This window comes from Molothrus ater, chromosome 1, assembly GCF_012460135.2.
Source record: "Molothrus ater isolate BHLD 08-10-18 breed brown headed cowbird chromosome 1, BPBGC_Mater_1.1, whole genome shotgun sequence".
In the NCBI taxonomy this organism is placed as follows: Eukaryota; Metazoa; Chordata; class Aves; order Passeriformes; family Icteridae; genus Molothrus; species Molothrus ater.
This window is the reverse complement of record NC_050478.2, coordinates 68,615,941-68,643,233: the sequence shown is the minus strand read 5'-3', so window position 1 is coordinate 68,643,233 and position 27,293 is coordinate 68,615,941. Positions and strand designations below refer to the sequence as shown.

The 27,293-nt window shown below is 39.7% G+C and overlaps 1 protein-coding gene across 3 annotated transcripts; it reads right to left on the bottom strand.

Annotated features, from left to right (window-relative positions):
* Nucleotides 1–127: 127 nt before the first annotated feature.
* Nucleotides 128–26,559, bottom strand: ECI2 (enoyl-CoA delta isomerase 2). 3 transcript variants are annotated; one of them, XM_036378693.2, is made up of 12 exons: nt 26,479–26,559; nt 16,704–16,759; nt 16,025–16,212; nt 11,988–12,150; nt 10,609–10,707; nt 8,713–8,904; nt 7,829–7,898; nt 6,362–6,464; nt 4,657–4,777; nt 2,500–2,589; nt 1,494–1,637; nt 128–676 (listed from the first exon to the last, which is right to left on the bottom strand). In XM_036378693.2, exons 4-12 carry the CDS (start codon nt 12,108–12,110, stop codon nt 521–523), a joined length of 1,098 nt encoding a protein of 365 aa, XP_036234586.1. In that variant the 5' UTR covers nt 12,111–12,150; nt 16,025–16,212; nt 16,704–16,759; nt 26,479–26,559; the 3' UTR covers nt 128–520. The 3 variants fall into 3 exon arrangements, with proteins under 3 accessions (XP_036234586.1, XP_036234587.1, XP_036234585.1); XM_036378694.2 differs by lacking the exon at nt 16,704–16,759 and having other exon boundaries at nt 26,479–26,554; XM_036378692.2 differs by lacking the exons at nt 16,025–16,212; nt 16,704–16,759 and having other exon boundaries at nt 26,479–26,558.
* Nucleotides 26,560–27,293: the final 734 nt, after the last annotated feature.

The window sequence follows — 27,293 nt, the reverse complement described above, 5'->3', positions numbered from 1 at the left end:
AACAGCTTTTGAGTTGAATGTGAAGTCAAGTGAATTTCTGTACGATTATTACATTAACAGGGCTCCCAGGAACTACTTGCCCTCTCACTCAGGATGTTTCACAGAAAGAATAAGAATCACCACAATGGTAATTAAATATTTCTATTTATTTTTTCATTAATACAGTATTTCCTTTGCCCCAGACAAATAAAAAGAATCATTCATAAGATATTTATTGAAGAGCTATTAAAACAGAGTGCTAGAGAATCTCTTGCTTCCTTTAGAAGACAACCTGCTTTAGTATTATTCAGAAACATCACTGATGCCTACAGAATAATGAACCTTTTTCCCCAACCTAAACATCCATAACGGATCCAAGGCACATAACAGTGTATTAATTTTGGGAACCAGGTTTGACCTAGTACTCAGAACAGATATACCACATGAAAAGGTATAAGAGTTACTGTTTGAAGAGGAAGTTTATCAATGATGAGGGCAGATTAGGCTACTGCCAGATGGTGAATTACTCTACTGGTGAAGGTCAGAGTTTTGATTTCTTCTGGAAGAAGCTGACAATAGCATTTACACATTCATCAGACAACCACCTCTCTGTCAGCACTTCACACTCTCTGCTGTTGACTGCATGGAGCTTCTCCTTTTCCATACTTCGTAACAGCTGCTTAGACACTGCCAAGGACTGGAGGAGAAAGAGAGGAACATTAGGAAGGTAAGTTTTCTTTTTATACTTTAATGCTTCAGAAAATACAAAACCCACACTGGAATCCTAACCCAAATGCATTAACATCAGATCTCTTAGCTTTTAGTCAATCTTTTTGCTGGAAATATTTGCTGTTTTTAATTCCCCAGACTGCTAATAAGGTGGAGAAGGCTCATGGGAAGCAAACCAGCAGTTTGCTCATAAGTGCTCATAATCAGGGTAGATGGGCAAAAGAAACAAAACCCACTGAACTGTCTGCAGTGCCAAATGCCACTCACATTACCAGCAGCTGGCACAGCTGTCTCCTCCTGTCCAAGGAAATACAAGACCACCATGACTTCAGTAGTCTTGGAAATCCTAAACTAGGGAGCAGAAACACTGTGTTCAGCAAAAATTAAAGCCACTCAGTGTCATCTTGAGTACCCAGGGTGCACACTCTATAATAATACTGCAGAAGCAGTGGTAAGATTCTTAAATATAAAATATTGCCAAAATAAAAACCTAAAAGAAGCCACCTAAGGCACTCACAGAGGCACTGCACAGGTGGATTAATCAGTTAATTTTTAAAACTTTTCAGCCACTGCATCTCTGTGGACAGTGCACTGTCTTAGATGCAGAGTAGAAGAGAAGGATCTGATTCCCAGCAGCAGAGGGACCAATCTGTGCTTGAAGGAAAATATATTGAGCCTCATTATTTCAATTAAGGATGAAGTGAAACCAAGCGACAGGATAGGTTTGGCAGAAGAATTGCGAATGCTACAGGCTTACAAGGTGGAGAAAAATGAAAAATACTGACATTTTTGGGGAGGCTTGCAAAAGCTTCTAATCTTGCCCAAACTTCCTTCTGAAAACTGCTGTCAGGGAAGACTTCAGTTACAAGTCCCTGGGCACAGGCTTCTGCTGCAGTCAGCTTTTTATTGAAAAGCAACATCTCACTTGCCTATAAAAAACAAAAGAGCATGATTCAACAAGACACAAGACTTGAGTTATCTGACAGAGAAGCTTCATGCTTCCACATCACATTCATTTTACTTTCTTGCTTGTTAATATCTGCCCTCTGAAAAGAACACAGAATAGATGGTGATGATTATTATTGTAATTATTAAGGAACCTCCAGATACTGTCTACTTCAAAGGCCCTGCTTGAGCAGGGTACTCAGTCCCATCATCCAGGCCATAAAGAAAAGGTTAAGCAAGTTTCACACCCCAGAATCAACCCTTGGGCTTAATCACTAGGGACTGGCCTACAGCTTCTACTGTTCACTAGGACTGTGCATGTCTTTTTGAGCAGAGCTCCAGGTTGCAATCTGAAATTACCTCATCATAAATGTGTTCACTTTTGCAGTGATTCCAAAATTTCTAGAACATGTACTGGCAGGCTGTGTCTCACTGAACAGACTATTCTTGGTACTTGGATGTCTATGAAGCACTTGCTCTGCTCTTTATAGATTTAAACCCTGCTCAAAAAAATACTAATTACTCAAAATACTAATACTCAAAATTATATTAATGCATGAAATATAAGATAAGTATTTAAAACTACCCAGATTTTTTCTGTTGGTTATCAAAAGAAGCAAAAAGGATTTATGCTGTTCTGAGGAAAAAAAAAAGGATTCTGCTGTCTCTTGATTTTTCAGGTTTTTTCCCTTTTTTTTTTTTCTTTTTACTATAAATTAGTTTCCTTATTTCTAAAATAGATAGAGAAATTAAGACTATGGACAGAAGACTACACTTGCTGTCACAATCAGAGGTTACCAACACACAAAGGTCAGATGATCCCAGAGGCTGTGCAGACATTCTTACCTTGGCTAAGCCCATAATTTTTGGAAACAGGTAAGAGGAACATCCTTCTGGGCTCTGCCCAAGTTGACTAAATGGGCTGTGAAATGTAGCCTAGAAAAAAAAAAAGAGAAGAAAATAAAGGAAACCTTAGATCAAAGCATGGAATTGAAATACTAGGACTTCATTTTAATTTTAAATCTTCTACTGAGACAGAGTTCACCAAACACAGCTGACCTATTGCCATAATAGCCTTCAAATACCATCTGGTAACATTGCTTCATCCTCTCAGTGCACCCCACAGCCAACTTTGTGTAACTCCATTTCCACATCCAACAACCCTATTGATGAAGCTACATTAATTCAATACAGCACTTAGAGAAACTAATGTGTAGGTGCAAAATCTTTACAGAAAGGATGTTCATGCACATTTGCCTTAAATGTTATTAAATACATATTCCAAATAATTTATGAGGCAAAAAGCATTTTTGCCTTTCTGAAGCCAAGTTTATTCTTCTCCTGAAAAATTCTAGTCACTGAATCTTTTTTCACCAAATGTTAAGCAAATCTAAAAAAAGCCTGTGCCAGAAATGCAGCAAGGAGTCATACAAAATAATACCATAATTGCAAGTCAGAACTGAACAGTGAACAATCTGTTAGAACAGAGAACAATCAACTTTGAGAAGGCTTCAATAAACTTGAAGGTAATAGGAAAACTGTCATGAAAGATAATCTAAGTGAAAGGCTAGGTTAGATCCTATAGAAATCCTCCAAAAACTGTTAACAAGTGTTCAAGCAAAAGCTGTCCCAGTGCTGGTAGGAAGGTACTAGCAGACTCTAAATATTAATGAGCTTGCCATGGACTTTAAACACAAATATACAGAAAGTGAAAACTATGTCAGATAATAAGTATGCAACTAATATAATCATACAGAGATTTAGAAAAAAATACAAGGCAAAAAATAAGATGCGTTTATCAATGATTATACATACAAGTAAAAGGAAGTTCAAGTATGAACTTCAAGCCATTCATGAAAGAAGGATAATATTAACAGGACAAGACATTTCATGAGTATTTGGATTGAACTTCAACTAAATCTATACTAACTTATGGCTACAAGGAGATGATATGTTGAGGGCAAGTGACTAGACTTCCAAATAGTGTTGATAAAATTGAGAGGTATGAGTAAGAAGATACTACTGATGGACAAATTAAAGTTTGTTGGGAACAACTTGGTATGTAGCATGAGATACACAATAGGGAAAATTGTTTTACTGGCAACTTTGCAATAAGGGATCCAGGTGTTAGATCAGATCACCAGTATGTAAATCAAATAACACAGTGGGATGTCAAATCAGAAATACAGCCTGCAGAATGTGGAGAAGTTCTTCTGCTCCATTTCACATCAGTAAGACACAAGTTGGAGTTGTGTGTCCAGCTTGTACCACTATACTTAAGGGACTCAAAGCAATTGGAAGGAGTCCTGAGGAATATTACTGCAGGCCACATGAGGAAAAGCTGAACAAATGGCAGCTGTTCAACTCAAAAAAAGGAAAGAACTGAGGAGAGAAGGTAAACCTGAGATACATCTAATAGGCTAAGTACACTGATGGCTAAGGTTATTCCATGGGAGGATGAATATAGACTGTTCTTTAAACTGAGAAACAACAAAAATAGGTTCATCCTGTAGAAAAAAAAAGATCAGATGAGAGGGGTGAAAGTGAGAGAAGGCAAGATTTTTCTAGAAAAAGAGACCTATGGGCCATAGTTGAGTGAATAAATCATACATATGTCAGGAGTGACACAGTCATCAGTGATCTGCAATTAATTACTTCAGCCAGTTACTGAACTTCCATTCCATAATAAACTTTTGCCTAAAAGGGGCCTTACAAACATCATTTCACACCAGCTTAGAAGAGGGGCTCTTAGAAAAGTCTTTAAGCTGGAGTCAGTAACTTGATAAGCATAACTACAGCATGGGAAATTCCATGGTTGTTAATCAGTGGCTGATGCACCCCTGTGTTGGTTATTAATACAGGTAGGTGTTCCTTGATGTGATATACAAAGCCTTTAGACTTTTCGGAAGAGTTCTTTTCTTTCAAATTACCCCAAATCAAATAGTATTTAATACAGAAAGAGGCTTTAAGACTGTCTTGGGATAGGCCATCCAAGGTACTTACCCTGTCAGAAGCGTAGACAAGGTCACACAAACCAAGGACTGTTACAGAGATTCCAATAGCTGGGCCATTTACCACTGCAATCAGTGGTTTAGGAAAATCAATAAAATGACCCACAAAGTCTCTAGAGAGAAGGGAAAACAGAAGATGCAAGATGTAAGAGACACACCTCAAGTGTTTTTCATCCAATATAAACAAATTGCAAAACACATGATTAGACACTGCATTACAAAACCCATGAGCTAGACAGAAACTATGTAATGTATGGGTTTTGAGCCTTTCAGAAATTATTTCTGACAAAATAAGAACTATTTGAAACAGCTGCATTTCCTTAGCAACTAAGAATCAAACATGTACATGTCAGCAGAGCTTTTCTAGTTCCTGTGATCAAGTTATGGAAGTGTTTTCCTCTTCAGCTACAGTTGGTGAATACAGCACACTGACAAGAGCCCTCTGCCTATGCATCCATCCCAACTCCACCCATGGGACAGCAATTCCCTTCACAGACTCTGTTCTGCAGTGAAGCCCCAACAGGCACCACACTGTGATGCTACCTCAACACAGAATTCCCTAGAGCTCTTCTGCACACGTGTGAGAAACAGCATTTTGTTTCATCTGACAGCTGCTTCTCCATCCAAGAGGTGCAAAATGCATTCTCAAAATAAAACATTTTCCAAAAGAGAACAATGTTGTAAGAACTCCATTTCTCTGGCTTCTCTGTGCATTGGTTGTAGTGAACACTGTGCCTGTGTAGTAGCAACTTCTCACAAGAGCAAGGTTAAAGACCATAAAGCACACAAGACCCTGCATTGTGCTGAACACCCTACAAAACACCACAGGCTGGAACACTCGCCAAGTACCACTGAGTAACATCTTCACAACAGGCTCACACTTCATCATAAGCACTTTGAGGGGCAACTGTGATCCACAGACAACTCACCTAAGTAAAAGCTGCAAAACTAAGTACTTTACTTGCAGTACTTCTTAAAACATAAACCAAAACTGCTGATTTTCTGTGTATTTTAGCTTTTTCACTAATATATAGACTTGTTTATATATATAGGCACTTGTTTCCAAGTCCCTAAGGAAACAATCCAATTTGCAAGCATCTCTCAGATGCAATTATCACATACAGAAGTAAGGGAATACAAAATCTGCTTAAGTAAGGGAAAAAAAGAAGCAGACCCTTATGTGAGATGATATCCCAGATCTACTCGGCCTTAGAAAATAAATTAATTTAACAGGTAATTTAAAACTTAAAGGCAGAACCGAGATCCCAGAATTACTGGGCAATTTTGAACAAGCTCATTACACCTGTCTCTGTTCAAAGAAGTCTGTCAGAGAAGGTATTTTGGCATTTCCTGGAAGCGTAGACACTGCTGGATATCAAAAACACCACAATTTTTTCACATACACTTAAAACAATCTTTTTGTCATTATACCTGTATGTACTTTGGGGACTAAACAAGGAAATCAAGTCTTTAGCATCACTGCACTTAAAAAGACTTCTAATATTAATCTATTTATTTCATACAATTAATACCACTTCCTCCCACAGGATCTTTGTGTTTATGCACATGGTGAGCCCATGGACACAGTCACCTAAGTAGATGAATCTGGGTCTCTGCTGTTGTTTTCTCACAATGTCTGCAAATAATATTTTTCCCATTACAGTAACTTATGTACATATGAAACTGAGATGTTCTACTTGAGTAATACTGCTCCATCTTTTGCCATCTTCTCCATTTCACCAGGCTGGACATTAGTGAAATTATTCAGATCATTTCCACTACTGTAGTAGTCTCCATTTCCTGCAGAGAACACATAGGAGTAAATGCACCAATGGTTTCTGAGTAGGAAAGAGAAGAGAAGCCTTGATTTATCTCATTTATAAAAGAATTTCATCCTGAGTGTCTAATAACATTAAGTAATTATAGGGATTTTCTCAAAATATACACAATAACTTAAAGGACATCTAGGGCTTAAATATATGCTTTGACTGTCAATTTGTTGAAAAAAACAATCAGTAAAAGCCAAAGAATGCTAGCTGTGAAATATTTGATGGGGAAAATTAATTTTCTTTTTTTTTCTGTAACTATCAGATCGAAAAAATATTTTATTTCTTTCCCTGCACACTTCCTTAGGGTTTTTTTTCTGTCAGTTTGCAACCATCCAAACAATTAGATGAGAGAAACATTTTTTTAAACAGGGCAATGGAAATGTAAGTTGATGCATCTCCCTTCACCCACCTTCAAACTGATGAAGAAATCAAAAGGAGACAGAATAACCTATTTAGTATATGGTAGAGTTTCAGATTTTTATGATCTATTTAAAAAAAGGCACAACAATCTAAGCATAAGACTGACAGCACTGCATTGAAATCACTGTATTGGAAGATGGATTCTTCAGTAAGAAACATAAGCTGGTATTCAATGTATAAGTCAATTTGAAGCACCACCAAAAAAGCAAGAAGCACTTAAAAGCTGACTACTGCATGACCCAATTGCCTAAATTACCCTATGTTCCATGAGGACATTCACAGGATGAGACCTACTTTACACTGCAGTGCTCTTATTCACTGTGTGAAAAGGAACAGAAAGGTTTTACAGAGGTGTTTGCTGTTGACTCACAGCTATATAATGTGTTAGACTTTCCAGCTTCAATTGTGTGAATCGCCTCTCTTATCTTGTAAGGGCTGAGGTGCACAGTCTGTGCTACAGAAAGGAAATCCAGCATCCTGGGAATGGGAACCAGGTGTTGGTAAAGCAGACAGTGGAGAAGAATTTGCAAGCAATTACCTCAGAGTAAACAGGGTCAAGCCCAAATTCACCTTGAAGTCACACTACTTAGCTACCAGCCAAAACTTGAGTTTTGGCTAATTTCCTAAAAAGACACTTTTCTGCAATGAGGATGGGCCAGATAGGCAGCAACTCAAGAGTAATGAAGCCTTTAGGAGTATTCCATATCCATCTTCTCAGGTGAGAAAGATGTTTTGATGTAACAGCAAGCTTGCTTGAGAATTTAAAACACCAGCTTAAAGAAAATTTGCCAAAACACTTCGGAAAACCTTTGGTTGTTAACAGAGGAAAGGATTTCCTCACTTAGTTTTACCTTAGCCTAAACACAGGTAGGTATTTCATGTCAGTACTATACCTTGGTATAATACAAAACATACCAGTTATAACTGCTATGGTAGAATCATTTTTTCCAGCTTCTTCAAGTGCTTTGATAATTTCTCTGTACATCTGCATAAAAGGAAAATCAACAAAGTACAAATGTGATGCTGCAAAAGAACCTAAAAATGAGATTGACATTGACAACAAGGAACTCAAGAGACAGATTAGCTATCATCCTTTTAACTGCCGAAAAATTTGTCATGCACAGAAAGTTTGGTATTACACGTGAAGTACTTCAGACCATAAAGACACGCGCTTGCAAGACTGAAAACTTACAGTGCAAATCTAAAGGACAAAATAAAGTCCTTTGGAAAAACAAGCACTGACGTGAAACAGCTAATTTCAATACAGCAGTTTAAGTGGACAAAATAACATACTAAAGAATCAGCAGCAGTGGGGTGAAGACCCTGCTCTTGTATTTCTGCAGTTGTGAACCAGGATGATTGTGATGCTTTCAACAGGATGGACTTACTCATGAAGATAACTGTGGGAAACAGAAGATCACCTACACATACGTGCAGCAGTACTGAGCCAAAGGCTGCACAAATGCTTTGTTATACTCAACATGGCAGTCAAATCTTGCATCCAAAACACAGGCCAGTCTTCCTGCAGTTTGCTATTTTAATTTACTCTAGACCATAATCCTATACTAAGTTTGAAAGAAATCAAGAGACACAGAAAAGCCTAATCTGTAAAATTTTAGCTGAATGCTTTCATTTTGTACTGGATATTTATTCCTTAGGTTGTTGTTGGATCCCTCACAAAGGTCAGACCACCATGCTTCAGTCAGTTCTGTTGAACCCGTAGTAAGGATCCTTTAAAGATTAAAGTAGCTTTTTCAGGAAGAACAAAATCATTAATCCTCACAAGTTCATTTCTTTACCTGATGGTTGATGGCATTTTTTCTATCAGGTCTGTTAAACATTATCTTTGTGATATTGTTTTTGGTAGTAACTATTAATGTTTCATAGCCATCGTGTCTGCCCTCTTCTGGAGAAGCCTCTTTCTTCTGGCGAGCAGATTCTGCAGAGACCAGACTTGAGACAAGTTCAGCATACTTCTGTCTGGCATCATCCTGCAACAAAAGACAAGAAATTTAAAAATAAGGTAGGAAAAAAAGAAAAAAAAAAAGAAAAAATACTTTAAAAAGTAAGAAGAAAATAACACACACAAGATTATGAAAAGGGACAATTGAAATCAGTTACAGTACTAATAAAATGGGTACCTGGGTGGAGGGAGAGGGGAAGGTGACTGCTTCAGGCAAAAGAAAATTAAAATCTTCATTATAATATATTCCAGTTAGGGGGGAGACGAGGGGAACATACTGTGTTTGAGCACTGCAGAACATGCTTTAAGTCACCTTAAAGGCAGCAGCTATAGATTCACAGAATGAAAAGTGCATAGATGCTGGGATGATGACATTTATTTTGCTGGAAGAGTGCTCCCACCCATGATTAAGATTACCAGAGAGACCTTTGTCATATTCCCAGCATTTACACATTTCTATGGATCCTTTGTTTCTGCTTTCCAGCCAGACATTTCTCCAACAAAAGTTTTTATTTTAGAATATGTGTTGCTGAAAATAAGATCACTGAAATGGATCTTATGGCATTTTAAAATTGCTTGAAGACATTCGTTTTCATTTAGCACTAACATGACACACAGAATCCTAAAGAATCCTGTCTCCCTATTTCTAAAGTAAGCAGTAATTTAGAAGAATTTTAAGTACTTGGTTGTTACAACTTATTGGCTTGAAAGGATAACATACTTTGAACAGTTCTATAGTCCATAATGAGTAGCACATTAAATTGTGTATCCACTCCCTACTCTAACTTGAGGAGCCAATTCTTTTCCTTAAGTATTTCTAGACTACTCATAAAAGCTGCAGGGCCATGTCAAAAATAACCCTAAAAACCCCAAACTAAACAAAATATCAAAATGCACCCCAAAAAACGCAAAGCAGAACAATATCTTATATTCATGAGATTATGCAAACCATATTTTCTTTAAAAAAAAAAGAAAAATACAAAACCCCTCCTCTATATTAAAGCATCTTTTTGACTGAGCTCAGCAACTACTACTGAGCAGCAGGCCTAATGAAACACTGACACAGATGACTTGAAAAGCTTGTTTCCTTCATTTGATAGTAGCTGAGGAAACCATGGCAGCTCTACGCAGTCAGACTTACTAAAGCCTGTATGAAAAAGGAATGCTTATGTATCTCTTGCATCTTTATCCTCCCTGCTTGCTTCACTTGACTTCTCTAAAGGTTATGAAAGATACTAAAAATATCAAGATATATTGAGAAAGAAAGAATGAAGAGAGGTTCTCAATATACCAGTTTTTTCTAGCCTTTTAGTCAACAGCATAAGAGACTGAATTTTTTAAATGGCAAAGTTATGAATATGCTGAATTCAGAGATTTGTGTTTTGTTGTAAGAAGTGAGAAGCTCAATCCATCTTTCTTAAAGGGAAGAGCAGAATGCACCATAATACAAAAACCACTATTCTCATCGCAAGTCACCAGCTAAGATCTCTTACACAGTTACAAGCTGGCAGTAATAACGTAGAATGAGACTTACACACTAAAAAAAAAAAATCTCCAAACACTGAAGCAGGGAAGTGATAGAGGAACACAGTATGAAACATTTTGATGGCTGAAGCAGAGATGCTCAACTAGCATGTAATATTTTTTAGTCATCAGCTACTCACTTAAAGACCAGTCACTTCAAGGCAGAGTAATCTACAAAGTATCTAAGTGAAATTATGGGTTTTGTCACCTGAGACAAATTGCCAAGAGAGTTCCATGCATCCCATTTGGCTTTCTTGACAAAGTCCAGCATACCTGGTTTTGGAGCATTGCAGGGACCTTCAGTAGCCTGAAAAGAGAGAGAAACAGACATATTTAAACCTTTGATTAAAGTTCAGATGATTTGGTAGAAAATCTGATGTCTGTTCTGAATGCCTATCTGATCAGGATACAGAATTGAACTCTCAGAGAGAAGGAATACTGGTCAGACAATTTTCTGACAGTTCACACACTGTGAGATTTTCAGTGTCTGCTATTTCTAATATTGTACTGGGCTTCCAAAAGCACCTAGCCAATATGAGAGGCTGGTTTCCAAAACCCCCATGCATGTCAAGTTCTCCTGCCGCAAAAACCGTGAAAATTTTATACTTATAAAAGAACGTTTAAAACTTGTTACCTGTGTGAAGAGACCTTTTAAGAGGAACTATTAATTTGGATCTTACTTCAAAGTTTGCCCTGCTATGAGCAAGGGCATTGGAGCAGCTGAACTGCAAGAGTCTGAGCTGTCCTGAAGTATTCTGTGATCCCTTTTCCTGAAGAAAAATAAACTATTGGAAAGAAATATTTCAAGTGTGAGACAGGAAAAAGAGGGAAAGAGGAAAGGAATGGAAAGGAAGACATTTATGAGCTCTCTATTATTAAACAATAAAGCTGTCTTTAAGGTTTTTGAAATGACTTACTGATTGTCTTCCTCAACATAAAAAGCCACAGCCTGTACTGACCCTGCAGTCAGTCCTGATCCACAAATACTTCACGAAATACCAATACAAGCCCTGCTATGGGCATAAAGTTATTTCTTCAAAGGTCTCCTTTCATGCTGTGGTAAAGAATAACCTTCACTTGAACTGTGGAGGAACAGTTCCTTGATTTAAAAATAAACAAACAAAAAGCCCCAAACAAAACCTACAATGACCATACTAAAAAAAAGAGGAAAAAGCTCCAGAAATCAACTTTCAAATGTCAACACCATTATATTATAGGCCCAGATGACTGTAGATACAAGAAATTTAAGAGGAGGCATTCAGCCTACTCTTTTTTTGCCTAGGCATAAGCCATTTTCCAAAGCTGAATCAATATTGCTATATGGAAGGCATCACACAATGGATGTAATTTTGCTCTATTTCTTTGAATAAAGGTTCTACTGAAAGCATGAAAAAACATGTTTGGTTTCCCTCAGAATTTAGGTTTTAAGGGGCTGACATTTCAGGAACACAGTTTGAGCACATAAAATGAGGAGCCTGTTAACACACAATACATTTGAACAGCCAGTATTTGAAATAAATTTTACAGGTCCATCCCCTCAGGTTATAAATGCTCCTTACCAAACAAAATAAGTCAAGTCATGCCTACCTGTTTAAACAGGGCATAGAGTTTCAACTTCATTTCATTCCCAGGATCCTTTTTCAAAAGCTTCAGCTGTTCTTGAGCCTTCTGGAAGTCCTTCTGGCTGACCTGCATGGTGGCTGCAGTCATGTGCAGGTGAATCACTGGAACACGAACAGCTTGTGTTGGCCTGGGAGTAAGTGGGGGGAAAAAAAAAAAATCCCATTACTTCATTTTTGTGCAAGACTAGAGGAGAAACAAATACACTGCTTTTTAAGACATTTAAAGTAAATGTGAAACATTACATACAACACTAATCAAAACAACAACAAGAAGAAACATATTAAAAGTCACAAGAAAGTTGCTTTAGAAGTTTGCTTTTGCTGTGATATAATTAACCTTTGGAATTTTTAATTTTTATTAATTATTTAAATCTCATTCCCTTGTACTCAGCACCTTGAATAATGCATTCAGTTCTGGGCTCTTCACTATAAGGTAGACATTTTGGTGCTGGAATGTCTCCAAAGAAGGGAACAAAGGTGGCGAGGGGTCTGGGCCACAAACCCTGCGAGGAACAACTGAGGGAGCTGGGGTTTTTTAGTTTGGAGGAAAGGATGCTCAGAGGGACCTTGTTACTCTCTACAACTGCCTGAAAGGAGGCTGTAGCTGGGTGGGGGTCAATATCTTCTCACAAGTGACAACTGACAGGATGAGAGGGAACAGCTTCAAGTTGCACCAGTGGAAGCTTAGATTGGCAAAGAAAATCCTCCTAATATCCAAACGGGTGGTCAGGCATTGGAAGAGGCTGCCCAGGGAAGTGGTGGAGCCACCATGCCAGGAGGTATTTAAAAGATGTGTCTATGTGGCATCTGGTGACATGGTTTAGGGGTGGACTTAGCAGTACTGGGTTCATGGTTGGACTTGATGATCTCCAAGGCCCTTTCCAGCCTAAATGGTTCTATGATTAGCAGCTTTATACATCCATTAATTAAGATGAGTATGCAGCCTGGCTGCTCCTTCGTGGTCTTTTCAAGTGTGTATGCTTCTAGCTAGAAACACTTAAATTTGAAAGTCTGTTCTCCTTTCAAGGCAGCACAAGTGAAGACTAATTTCAATATGTACTTTGGAAAAGGACTGTAAGTAAACCAGGTTGTAGACACTTGAGAAAAAGAAAGGTAGTCAAAATATTCTGGGAGAACAACTTCCCACCAGAAAAAGGCAGTTCCATCAAAACCTCCCCCGAAAGTAGCAAACCTTACCCAATTCTATAATATTTCATAAAAGCAGATTTACTCCAATAAAGTTTGGACTCAAAAGCCAACTTTCAAATGTCAACACCATTACATTATAGGCCCAGATGACTGTAGATACAAGAAATTTAAGAGGAAGCATTCAGCCTACTTTTTTTTTCCTAGCATTTTGATTTATTTCAAGAGGGCAAAAGCATGTTGTCACAGCTTTTTGTTTTTGTAAAATTGCAATATACATTAAGCATTTTTACTATTTTTAAAATGCTTGCAGTTTATGTATGAACCTTTCTTCTCTATTCTAGTAAAAAGATAAAAGGCCCAACTTTCCCTATTCTAACTTACAGACACACCTGTCATGTTGGAACATCATATATGATAGATTTTGTAATCAGTCTCATTTAAAAATTAATGAGTATCTTAAATGGAGACTGACAGAATGCTTAATCAATTTAATGTTAATATTTCAGTTACAGGACAATCATTTAAAAATCACGGAAATACTGCCTTTTTATACACACCTAATGAGAATTTAAAAGATGTTCTACTGCCTACCTCAAAAATGTCCTCATTGCTCTAATTTTCTAAAGAAAATTTATTTTCTGCTGAAAGCCTAGAAGTTGCAGGCAGGAAGTGTGAAGAATGTGAACTGTTCCCCATTAATTTTATTTCTCTTTAATTTTATGCAGCTATATGATGTCTTATAAAAATATTTGTAAGACCTACTGTTTTTATGTCCTATTACCCAAAGCCCTTCTTTGTTCATAAAGTCAAAGTTCTGATATTTTGGAGATACCAAGTTTGAATGACAGACACAGAAAGAATATTTTTTGTTATACACAGAATTTCTTTCAAAGTGAAAGGATTTCAAAATTTGCTTCAAAACCTTATGCCACTAACAAGAAACCTATCTGAACAGTACAAAATGGAACAGGCTATCAGATAAGGCTGCAAGAACAGAAAGTCACGTTAATTAAGCTGATCAGCTGTAAGCCTTTATTAAGATAACAGTGCACCCAGACAAACACAGGGTAAACAACTCTCACTGTAACCAACATTCAAGCTGGTGTGTTCAGAAAACCCTGTCAGAGTTTAACAAGTTCATCCCTTAAATAGCCAGGAGGTTACTCAGCCAACTTGTGGACTCTGTTTCCAGCATCAAAAAAATACCTTCAACAGGAAAAAGTGCACCTAAATGGATACAGATGCAAGATTTCTAACACTGCATCTCTTTCATTAGTCTGTCCTGGAGTGCCAGAATATGACACTTTCAGTTCTTACTCCCAAATGTGTTTTTAAAGCCACATTAACAAGAAGGAAGAAGAAATGAGAGTGCTGGAAGAGTAGTTTGTTTTGGTTTGGCTTTTTTTTCTTCCAGTTTTACTATCCATCTTTGGAATTACTGGAATGCTACTGTCCCCAAGATGATCTGTGTATCTGCTACAAATTTTCTTGTCAGTCTAGGAAATGACTGAGGTAGATCCAGTGTTTAAAAATGGAGATTTGGGTTTACACCATGTTTGACAATCTGGATTTCACTCCAGTCTGGCTACGGTCAGTGTCATAAAAAGGCTTTAAGAATCTCCTTTATATTCAATTTGATAATGATCATAAATTAACAAAAGTTGAGCAGCTAGGGAGAGGAGGATGCCATAGCAGCTGGTCTGAAGGTATGAACACATATATTTAGGGTTAAGGCTGGTTTGGTTTGAGTTTCTTTGCATTTAGCAGGCCACAGTTACTTACACCTTATTAAGGATGCAAAGTAGAGAAGTTAGATGAAAAGAAAACAATTAGGAGAATCAAAAAAGTTTGGCTGGGGAAAAGTTGAATGATTTTTCAGTAAGTCCAGGCTCAGAGGAACTTTGCTGTTTGGTTATATTCACTTTTTGCTTCTTAGTTAAATGTTTGGGTTAATTTTACATTGGTAAAATTGTTATCTATCCGCTTCAAATACTTCATGGTTCATTCTTCTTTTCCTCCTTACCTACTGATTTGTAATAGGAATTTGTGCAACCTAGGTGTTTAATGAAGTCTGTTTATAAGAAAAGACCTTTTATCTTTCATTCTTCCTTGCTGCTTGTAGCTCAGATCTCTGCAGGACATTGATGATTCAACCCATTCCTTTTGCCTTCTGATCTCTACAGACATTTCCTACACATCACAGATGCTCATCAATTCTCAACACGCTAAGGCTAAGCTGATTACTATGATTTCTCTATTAAAATAACAACAAAGGATGAAAACACAAAGGAAAAATTAATTTATCTCACAATTAATTCATCTTGGGCAGGACTTAATACTTCAGAGGCACACACAAACAGCAGTAAGAAAGCCCCTCAATCCCAATAGATCACACAGAGTGAAGAGATGACTCGACACCTCTCAGGAGGCACAGCAGCACTGCCACCTCTGGCACTGCACAGTGGTGCCATGCCACAGTCCCAAGGACAGAGGAACAGAAGAGGCTGCTGCAGTACAGTGTGCAACAGCTTGCTCTCTCCACCTGCTGCTCCCTTGCTGTGACACTGAGTCCTTCCTAGTCACTCACTGGGCAAATTCATGCCCCACTTCAGCAGCCACACAAGACTTTGTGGAAACCATGCAAGGCAGGCACAGAGCCTGGAACCTGACATACAGGCTTTTAATCCAAGCAGAAAAAGAAGCCTAGGAAAGGCAACCAAAAACCCCCTCTGTATTTCTCTTTCTCATCTACTCACTGCAACAAAGTGAAATCATTTCCTTCACAAAGTTTCCTGTTTATTGCCCTGCACCAAGTGCCTAGTTAGTTGCCACTGCCCCACTGCTACAAATTACCTTCACTGTAGGCAGCCACAGAAGAGTGGTGAGGGCTGGGCAACCTCCCCCAGCTGGGTAAAAAGCCAGCTCCCACCAGAGAGACAGAAGCAAGATGAGTCACAACTTGGCAGCGCAGTCAGAGTCCATGACAAACGCCTGTGCTCTCCTGCAAGACCAGTCACTGGGGACTTCGCAAGTTGTACACTCTGAAAAAAGAAATAAATCCTGGGCATCACTGTCTGAACCTGAAACATGCAGGTTGACAACCATTCTGTATTTATTCCCTTGGTTCAGACATCTCTTTGCTGCCATTCAGTCATTCAGGATACCTTGGAGGCTCCTCATTCATCCTATTCACTCTACCTGTTCACTTAAATGTCCCTTATCGCAATAAACATTCAAATGTCTCTTAAATTTAGGACTGCAATTACACTGAAAGTAATTTCTCACTGTTTATATTAATCACAAAAAGACTGCAAAGCCTGTCAAAGGCAGGCCTCTCACTTCTGTGTAGTTCTGTCCCCTGCATAAGGACTTTAGAAGAGTTAAAAATGCCAACTTTTTGTAAAATACTGAATGCTCAATTTCAAACTTTTAAAGCAACACAGCACTCTCCTCAAAGATTAAATAGAAGTCAAAAGATCTCTTCTCACAGGAAATATCAGACACACTCAGCAAAAGAAAGGGAGCGATATACCTGAAATCTATCTTCCATTTACTTAGTACAAGTTTCCTTTTAAACATTAGTAGATCCTGGAGAAATAAAGCACATAGAAAAGCAGTTAAAAATCCTATTAGGATTAAAAGCAGCGGGTGGTGCTAGATACACATTGGGTTTAAAACTCCTGGCAGAAATGGAAAACACTCATTTAACATTATTTTAAGTAGCTTTAGGGAGACAAGCAAGAAAAAGAACAGGAAGTTGTGTTAGTAGCAAGAAGCACATTAAACTGTCACTTGGATGAATCCTGCAACATCTTTTGTCCATTATGTATAAAACTTCAGACCATGTGTACAACATCCCTTCTTTGCCATGATCTCAAGGTGCTGTCATTTTTTCCATTGCTCTTTCCACACTTTCCTCATGCAGAACAGTGAAGGGCATGGCAACCACCCCTTGCCATTTCCCACACACAGTTTTGCAGCATCACAAAGCAGCATTATTTCTGCTCATGTTCTTTCCATCTCAAGAGATAATTACATGGAATACTGGTTTGCTGGTGCTGTTTGAAGAGTTATATGGGTATTTTTGTTTTTTTAGTTATGACACAAAGCAATCAATTCCCACAAACCTCATGGTGCTCAGTGTTTGGTTATAACCTAAAACAAGCTTCTGATTGCATGCCTCTCCTGAATCCCTGCAAAGAAGAGGCAGCACAAATTTCCCAGCCCAACCCACACCTGATTTGCAGGTGCCAGCCAGACCTCCATTTTTATACAAGGTTCAGGAGCCTAAAACCTATCCTAAGAGCTTCACCCACCCCAGCACCAGCAAGTGCTGCTCTTACAGACTGCTGTGAAGTCACACAGGAGGAGAGCAACCAAATCAGACCTCCTCGCTCCCTGTTCCTGCTGTGGGGACACATCCATCCATAGTGAGGAACCACACATGCTCCCTGCCAAGGTCACTGGGGCAGTCCTTGCCTGCTGGTGCCTGGACAGTACCACTCCAACCAGCTTCAGGCTTCATTCCCCTTCTTTCAGTAGCACTTCTCTCACTTTGATCCTCCCTTAAAATTTTCCTGATTTTTCTCCCTGGAGGGCAAAAGGGATCTGGAGATGGAATAGCAACTTTGGATCATTAGTTCAGCTACATCAGGGAGCACAGGAGCAGAGCTGGTGCAAAAGCTTGTCACCACTGGCAATTGTAGCAACTGCTAGGAAATGAGGAGTGTAAGGAAGGGGAATAGAAACCTGTATTTAAACTGTAACCATGAGAAAGTGAGTGAACCATCTGAAAATAATGATTTAAGTCTGACCTGACACACCAACTTCTCTCATTCCCCCACCAAGTCTTCATATCAGAATCTCTAACAAGATTTTAAAAAACAAAGTTTAATTACCAAATAATCATGACAATGAGCAAAGCATTAGCAGTACCACGCTTCCTTGGTAACCAGGAAAATATTTATCATTTTCCATATTCACTTGCAGCATTTTCTGCATGCAGTAAATTTAAGGTTGTACTTCACTTTATTTTGCTGACAAGAGGAAGCTATTGTCTATGCTGTTAACATAAAAATGATTAGAAAATTTTAATCTGCAGGTTCCCCAAGTTATCATTCATCATGCCATTGATTATATTCTACTGAAACCAAACAGATAATAATGTAACATTAAGGACTCATAAATTTTTTACATAGCCCAAGCATTTATTCAGCAATATAAGAGCTTTTCCTATACTGCTTAAAATGAGAGGGCTCATTTCTGCCATATCTCTCCTGTCACTCTCCCCCTACAAGCTACCTATACCTGAGCTGGGAAAAAGAAGAGGCACCTGAAAATGCTAAAGCAAAATGAGCATCCTGTGGCATGTTTGGAACACTCATTGCTCCTTTACTGTTGGAAAAATGAAGGAGAGCTATGGAGAGTGTAGATGGTGTATCTACAGATAAATTCTGGATAGTTTCTTCTGGCTGTAGAAGAAAGGTAAACTTTTCTTTCTTTATGCCATCTTATTACAGGCTGTTCCCAAAGAAATTCATATCAACTATACACACTTCTCACCATATACTCTTTTCAGATTGTTTTTTTTCTTTTCTTGCTATTGAATTACTTTATCATGTGTGCCTACCAAATCAACAATGCCTGCTGCTCCTGTTAGACTTTCAGCTGCAAAGCACTCTTCCTTTAAGTTGTATAGGCATATTTTCCTTCAAACAGGAGTTGTGTATAATGTTAAAAGAAACCTCAGCTTGACAATTTTTACACTAACAAAGGCAAATTGCTTCAGGCTTTTATTTTTAGGTCTGTCCTTTCAAGTTTCTTCTCTTATACTGGGAAATGTGGAGTGAACACTAGGAGAAGGGAGGTCATGAGCAAGTGGCTGCATGGTACTCCATCTGGGGTTAAACCACAACAGTCCTTTTTGATGCCCAGTGTGGGGCACAAAGGGTTGAGATAACAAGAGATCTGACCACGGCACGTTAGAACAAATTTGTTAAAAGCATTTAATAAATTAGCTTAATAGCTGCTGGTTACAATGCTTAGGATTACATTTGCTCAGAGTTCTTGCACGTGTGCTCACAGTCCCTGTTCCATCCATGGGGTCTTATCAGCATCAAAGTTATTCTCTAGATATCAATGTATTTGGTTCATTTGGGGAAATACCTAGTTTTATTAACCATGGCAACAACATGAAGGAGTTGATGACTCAGTAGACAGAACTCCAGCCTTCCTAAAAAATCCCCAAGACGTATCCCTTCCTGTTCCACCAGCATAATCCCTGGAAGTACCCCACTATACTTCAGCATGGAGTAACTAAAATTTATTGCTATTAGGCAATAAGAATGTTTCTAATGTTCTCATATTTCCAATGTATCTTACTAGTAGAAAACATCAGTTCAAATACTCTATAAACAATTTACTTACTGCTACTTTAACAAACAGAAAGAAATGAAAGCCAAATTATTTTCCCCTTTACATTAGAATGTTTCAAGCGTTGTTCTAAGAACAAGTTTAGTGTATAAATCCTTATCAGCTTTTACTATTTTACACTCCTACACTGTTTTGACATATAAAAACTAGATGATAATTATGTGTCTGTTGGCAAATTGAAGTGCTGAATCACTGTTGTTTAGTGCAAGTGGCTCAGCTGTGCTTGATAGCTTCTTCTTCAACATTAAAGAACAGCTAAGAATGAAGGCTCTAGATTACCATTCACTGAGATATGAAGTGATCTGATCTTTGTGCTCTATACACACACAGTTTTGTTTTGTTTTATTTATGCCCTCATCACAGCTGCTCGGAGGGACACTAGGGTCATCTCCTGAAATCTCCATAAGAACTCTCTCTTTCCAGCAGACTTGACTGGAAATCATGAGAGAACCTCCTGTACATGCTCAGTCCATGTAAGACATCTCTAAAAGCAGAATGATTTACGGACAGAAATACACTTTAAAGTTAAAAATAAGAATGTCAGCAGAAAAAATATAGAGCTGCAATACTCATACATGTGACATTTGCTGAGAACCACTCAGTTTATTTGCAGCATTTGGAGAGCAGCAAACTCCAATACATTCCTTACACATCATTATCCAAGGTGACTTAACAAAAAGTTATGAACAAATACTCAAAATCCATGGAGAAAGGAAAATGCCATTTTGATTTGGCTTGCAGGGACAAATGGAGAGCATTGTGAGAGCCCTCATACAGAGAGGGCTGTATGGAGAGCAAGAACACTCATACTTTAATATTAATGTCTTATGGTTTCTTGACAAGGATACAACTGTCAAACTGGCTTCTGCTATCATGGTAGAGATCATGAAGAATTATTGATCTGGGAAAGAGGTGGACAACCCATATAACTTGGAAGTTCTTCCTCTGAATATAAAGGTGTTTTGTCTGGCTTTATACTAGCAATTAAGAAAATCAACACATAACCAAACAGATTCTTTTGTTTCAGAAACAAGCTGACTATACTGACATGTTTGAAGCCGTAAGAATTTTACAAGCATGTGTATCATGGTATGAAATGACAGCATATTTGAAATTTAAAATTTGCCCTGTTTAATGCTTAGCTCACAAGGACCAAATTATTCAAGAATTATTGGCCATTCTATAAGCTAAATTCCTCTTACACCAGACCTTATGCCAGAAAAAATATTATCAGAACACCATACCAGAAAAACAGTAGCTGCTCTGTTGGAGGGCCAAAGAATCATCAAAGAATCCATACAACACAATATTTCTAATCCTCAAAAAATAATTTTTATTCATAACTAAGAACGGAATCTCTTCTACTTAACACTGGTGAGGCCACACCTGGATTACTGCATCCAGTCCCGAGTTCCATAGTGCAAGAATCATGGTCACACTGGAAAGAGACCAGAAAAGAACCACAAAGATGGAGCATCTCACATATAAAGAGAGTCCTAGAGAACTGGGATTGTTCAGAAGGCTGTGTTCCACAACAATCCATCCTCAGGATTTCCAGACATCTTGGCTTGATATTAGCTATGGACTGTGAAATCCAGCTCAGCTACATACAGCTTGCTGCTCTGGATTACATTTTGTTGATTTTAACTGCTGTGTGTATTTCCATTCAAAATAGCTTAAGAGTGTGCTTACATAAGGACAGAAGTTTACCAAGACACTTTTCTGAAAAACTATCGAATCATCTCACCACTACCTTTTGTCTTTTAAGTTGTATTGGTAAAGCAGCATGAGCAGACAAGATGTAGTAACCCCTGCAATTAAAACAAGTATTTTCAGAGAAAGCTTCCCATTAAGAGATTTAGTCGTTCATTCCTTTGACTAGTTAAGCCCAATATTCAAAACACAGCAGATTAGTTTATTCCAGCGACTATGTTTCAGAATCCTGGCCCTTAAAGAGAAATTCAAGATCCATTGGTGGTATGAAGAACCCTTCTGAAAGACTCTGAAAGTTACCTTAAAAATACCAGGGGAAGCTGATTTTACCAGTATTTTGCAAAAACCTACTGCAAAAGTCAAATGGCACAAAGTTTCAAGAAAGGAAAGAAAGTGGTTTCTTTAATATATAAAACAAAAAAAAAATTACTACTTGAAAGGTAAGAAAAGTATGATGAGCTCTCTAAACTTCCTACTGACTTGCACCAAGACAGAAAAGACTAAGCTTAGGGGAAAAATAGGTTTAAAATCTATTAAATCTATTTTAAAATTTAAAATAGGTGTGTGTTCTGCTTGCTTTTCTGGTGGCCAGGCAAGGGTCTGTGACCCACATAACTTAGATCACAAACACCAACAGACCTGATCTACCAAAAGGAAGTTTGCAAAGATAAGCATGGTTATCTTGAGCAGGAGGAGCAGAGCAGAATACCTGAGCACTACAGAATCCAGCACAAGCCAAGGAGGCTGATAAATGGAAATCTGTTACAGAAAAAGATGTTGGTTGATAGGGAATAGCAAAGAGCTGAGCAAGACACACTAGAGCAGCCTGAAATACAGCACCAAGAGGCACAACTTCAGAGAAACTTCAGAAACCAAAATGCAAGAGCCTGTGTAAGACAGCGTCAGTGAGTAAAAACCACACTCCACAGGGCTTTCCTGGTGGAGGATCAGGGTCTGTGTTTTGAGGACGAGACACAAGCCTTGTATGTGGACACATTTCCCATGTCAGTGAGCCAGGATGCATTCCCATTCAACTGCTAGTGAGCGGGGAAGTCAGCAGGCAGATGTTCAGGAGGATGCAGGACATCTGCTGCCTACATGGGTTGAGTTGGGTCTTGTTTCCCTCATTGGGATCAGGAGGGAAACAAGATCCAACTCACCCATATCTGGGGAAAAGTTTCAGGCATAAAAGCAACTTCTACTGCCAGCACCAGAGGTTTTGGTACACACCCCCAGGAGACTCGGGAGTGTTTGCAAACAGGGTTTTTAAGGATATAGTCTGATTTATTACTTCATAGCAACACTGCAAAAATCCAGTCTTTCTCCTTGTAAAGGGAATTGGATTAGGGATGTCAGCAGACAGTAGGAAAGAAAAGGAAGCTGCTACAATATAGAAATAGGGCCTGGTGGGGGGGAAAGTGGGTGAAGAGGCAATAGTGCCCTTTTTGCTCAGCCAGCATGAGAACGTCAGAACAAAGTTCCTAAAGTTTGTATGTCCATACCCAACTACATCTATCTGAATAGGACTGACATAAAGAACTATACATTCCCCACCAGGGATACAAGGCAGACTCCCTCTCTGAGGCCAATTAGGTCCTCATGGCCAAACCTGGAAAAAAGAAACAGAACAGAAAAGGGGACCAGAGGTATCTTCAGGATGGCAGTAGCCTCAAAGAGGTTTTCCACAAGGCAAGGCTTACATGTCCTCTGGGTGCGCTGGCATCCACAGCTCTCCTCAAATGCAGGAAATTTTATTGCATGTCTGTAGCAGTGGAAAAATGTATTTACATGCTCCTCACATATTAAAAAGAACCAAATAAAAACCTGTGATGTAGGTGATACATCATTAACAGAAATCAAGAAGCTTTTTCAGGGAATGACCTGGAATACTGAACTGCTTCTAAGAAGGAGGCCCCTGAGCACAATCATTTGATGAAACAAGAAATAGTCTCAGCTGCAAGAGATCAGTTCAGCCTCTGCTCTCAGTGGAGTAACTTCCTTATAAAAGCACAATTTCATGGCAAAGCAAAGCCTCTGGGCTCTAAAGACCCAGGACTTTACAGCTCACTGGCTTAGTGGGAAGCAAGGCAGAAAAGAGCCATAGCTGTTGTCTGTGGGGCTGTAGGTCAGCAGTCAGAGAGAGGTAAAGGAAAACAAAGAAGGATTATAATGTCCTGCTTTGCCATACATCTATTAAAGGGTGCTTGAGACAATGACCAACAAATGCAAAAAAAACTGCACTACCAAGTAAAGAGTATGCAATTCAGGGAGCAGGATCAAAAAACTCCCAGGCAGAAGTACAGGAAGGCTGCAGAGACTGAATAAGGACTGTTGTGCATTGTGCTGGAACACCTGAGCTCCTGCCATATGGGTGGGCTGTAAACATCCAGATGTTTTGTCATGAGATGATAAGCAGATGCCGAGAAGAGATTTGGAATGCTGCTCAAAAGACAGAGGGAAGTGAACTCGAAGTCTTAAGACTGCTGCTTCCCAAGCTGAAAACCAGATAGTGTAGTGGAGATTTACTGTGAGCAGGAAGTATTCCAGGCCCAGGGAGAGACCAACAAGGCTACAGAAGCAAGGAGAAGCCAATAGTGTAAGAGAAAATTAACTGGCTTTCAATGCACTTTACTTAAAGACCAGCATTTACTAGTGCTGCTATGAAAAAGACTTTCTGAGAAATAGAAGAATAGCTCATGGGAAATTGATTTTTGACAAGATCTGACCTCCTTTAAAGTTGCTGAAACACAAAGGAACACACTAGGAAGTTTGGGTGTGACTATGCTACTGTCTGGGTTTGACCAGGAGAGTGCTCATGGAGAAAGTCTCTGCACTGCTGCCAACTCCACTCCCCCAGGTTGTGCTTGGCACATACAAGTCAGATCCCTTCTAAACTACATAAAACTGGGAGATGTCCCCCAGCCACTGACAGGCATTCAGTGCTGGGATCACACTACAACTAGCCCAAAGGAAACCCCCAAAACAAGGATAGCACAGATGGAGGTTTCTCAACACCAAGCATTTGGTGCCCACTGGTCTGTCTGACCTGCCCTAAGTGCAGATAAGGCTTCACAGCAGTGGTGTTGGGGGGCCCCCACCTCAAAGATCTGAGTGCAAAGACTGTCAAATGCATACGGCCTCAGTAAGACTCTTCTGAATGCGCATTTGTGTCAGCATCCCCCCATCTCAGATGAATTTAAACTTGAAATATTATGTACTGCAACAGGGCAGCACAAGAAGAGCTTGTGGAACCCACAGTTCCATGTCTGAATGTCTTGCTCGGAAAAACAAACAAAACAAAATAAAGTAAGAGCAATTCTGGGTTTGCCTTTATATTACAAGTCTTTCTCTTTCAGTGTTTCAAGGATGAGAGTCTTTTTTCCAAGTTTAGACTGCAAAAAATGCTTCCTAAATTCACCAGCACACCAATGTTGCCAGTGTCTTTGATAAAATTCTTCTTGCATACTGCTAAGACAAAAAATAAGGCTCACTTTTCTGGTGCTCCAGCATTAGAAAAATTGCACTATTTTTCTTTATTATAGCTGATTAAATACTAAAAACATGAACCCATGTTCAGGATGTATTAATAAATACTGATTTATGAACTGCTGTCTCACATAGAATCTTGTAATTTCAAATACCTCTGACTCCACCAGCCTAATGATGATCAGCAGCCAGTCTTTTATGTGCTTTCCCAATTTAGAACTGCTTTCCCTCACTTTCGTTGTAACAACTTAGCTACATTAAATTAATATCATTTAGCTGGGAAAGCTTGCCTAGAGAATTCTTTTTTTTAAATGAGGGCAGAAGTCACACAATTCTCTTTGTTTCTCCCTCTGTCTTAGAATGTTCATGTACCTTCTTCAAATAAGTTCTTACAAAGCTTTGGGTGAAAAATATTACAATTTAATGCATAAATGTCTTACAGTTTTCTGGCTAAGATGTGCTCATGCCTAACAGACATATTTGGATACTTGAGTAAAAGCATTTCATTTATGAAAGTGTGCATTTTAACAGTCAAATCTGAATGTTGCTACCAATCAGAGTATCACACATCTTTAAATCTATTGGTATGACAATCTCTGCTTCACTACTCTATTTAGGAACTTGTTTACCAAGTATATTTAACATACCTTGCTTTTTCTTGAGTATTAAGCTATTTTTGATTGGAAGAGGAAATTCTATGAATTGGCATACCTTGTGATTCTCACTCATATACAAGCAACTTTATAAGCAGCATATACAAGCAACTTCACAGTGGAATTTCCAATAAAAATGTATATCACACAATTCCAAGTGTAATTGCAACTCAAGCCACCCCTTCTGCTTTCCACTGCCCAGCTAACTCTGAAGGCGCACAGCTGCTGCAGTGCAACGCTCCTGCACGTAGCACTTTATTTGGAAACAGCTTAAAGGCAATGTGTAATAAATAAAGGCGTAGAAGATACTGTGTGATTGTCTGGAAAGCCAGAACAGTCTTAGCGAGGAGCCCTAATTAGCTGGACACAAAATTAAACTTGATTTTGTCAAGGCCAGGCTGGATGGGGGTCTGAGTAACCGGCTCCACTGGAAGGTGTTCCTGCCCCTGGCAGGAAAGTTGAATTAGATTAACTTTAAGGCCCCTTCTAACCCAAACCATTTATGGGATCATTACATGATCTATGGGACTGATAAAATAAAATACAGAAAACAAGAAAAGGCCCGAACACACACACTCTTTTAAACATTTCAGTACATGGATACCTCACCCCCAGCCTAACCAACAATTTTTCTGGTGGCGAAATATTCGCCTCAGGAAGGCATCAAACACAGGTTTCCCACTCCCACACTGTGTTCAAACACTTAAAGGTCCTTGCACGGCCGGAGGGGTCCCCCAAGTGTAGCAGAAAGCGATTTCCCCCGTTTTTAGGATGAGAGCGGCGCCCGGCCCGGTGCAGTAACGCCGGGGCCATGCAGCCCGGTGCATGCAGCGGCACGGCGAGGGCAGGGCAGGGCAGCACGGACGGCTCTGCACGCTGAGCCCCGGCGGGTGACAGCGGGAACTGCCCAGCCCCAGCACGGCACCGACACCCCCGTCACGGCACCAAGGCCCCCGGGCCCGCCGCTGCCGCCCGCCCCGTGAGGGGGCCCCGCCGGGCAGCCCCGCAGCGATCGGCACCCACCTTGTCCCGCAGGGCAGCCGCCAGCACAGCCTCCGGACAAAGGTCAGGACCGCGGACGCCATAACCGGGGGAAATGAAGGCGGGAGGGGAGGAGACTGCAAACCCCACCCCGGGCATGGATCACCGCCTCCATGGCCGCAGAGAGGGCGGCCTGAGGGCGGCCTGAAGGCGGGGCCGGGGCCGAGGCCGAGGCCGAGGCCGAGCTCCGCCCAGTCCTTAAAAGCAGGTGGGCCCGGCTGTGTGTGGCAGTGCTCTAAGGCTGTGCCCGAGAATCACAGAATCATTTAGGTCGGAAAAGACCTCTGAGATCGCCGAGTCCAACCTTTGACCGAACACCACCTTGTCAGCTAAACCATGGCACCAAGTGAACTAGATGAACTTCGTGCAGCTGAACGCCTCCAGGGATGGTGATGGCACCACCTCCCTGGACAGCCCATTCCAATGTCTTCACTTTTTCCGTGAAGAAATTCTTTGTAATATCCAGCCTGAAGCTCTCCTGGTGCAGGTTGAGGCTATGTCCTCTCATTCTGTCACTGGTTGCCTGGGAGAAAAGGCTGATCCCACCTGGCTTCAACCTCCTTTCAGGCAGCTGTAGAGAGTGATGGGGTCACCCTTGAGTCTCCTCCTCTCCAGCTCCTCCTCTCTAGCTCCCAAAGTACTGATAATAAATGATGGAGAGCAGCTTAGTGCCCCAGCTCCCTCAGTACCCTTGGATAAAATCCCATTTGATGCCTTAAACTTGTGAGTCTAAAAGTGCTTTAGGAGCTGCTCAAGACCCTAAACTCACCCACAGCAAGGGTAATAAGAAGACCAGT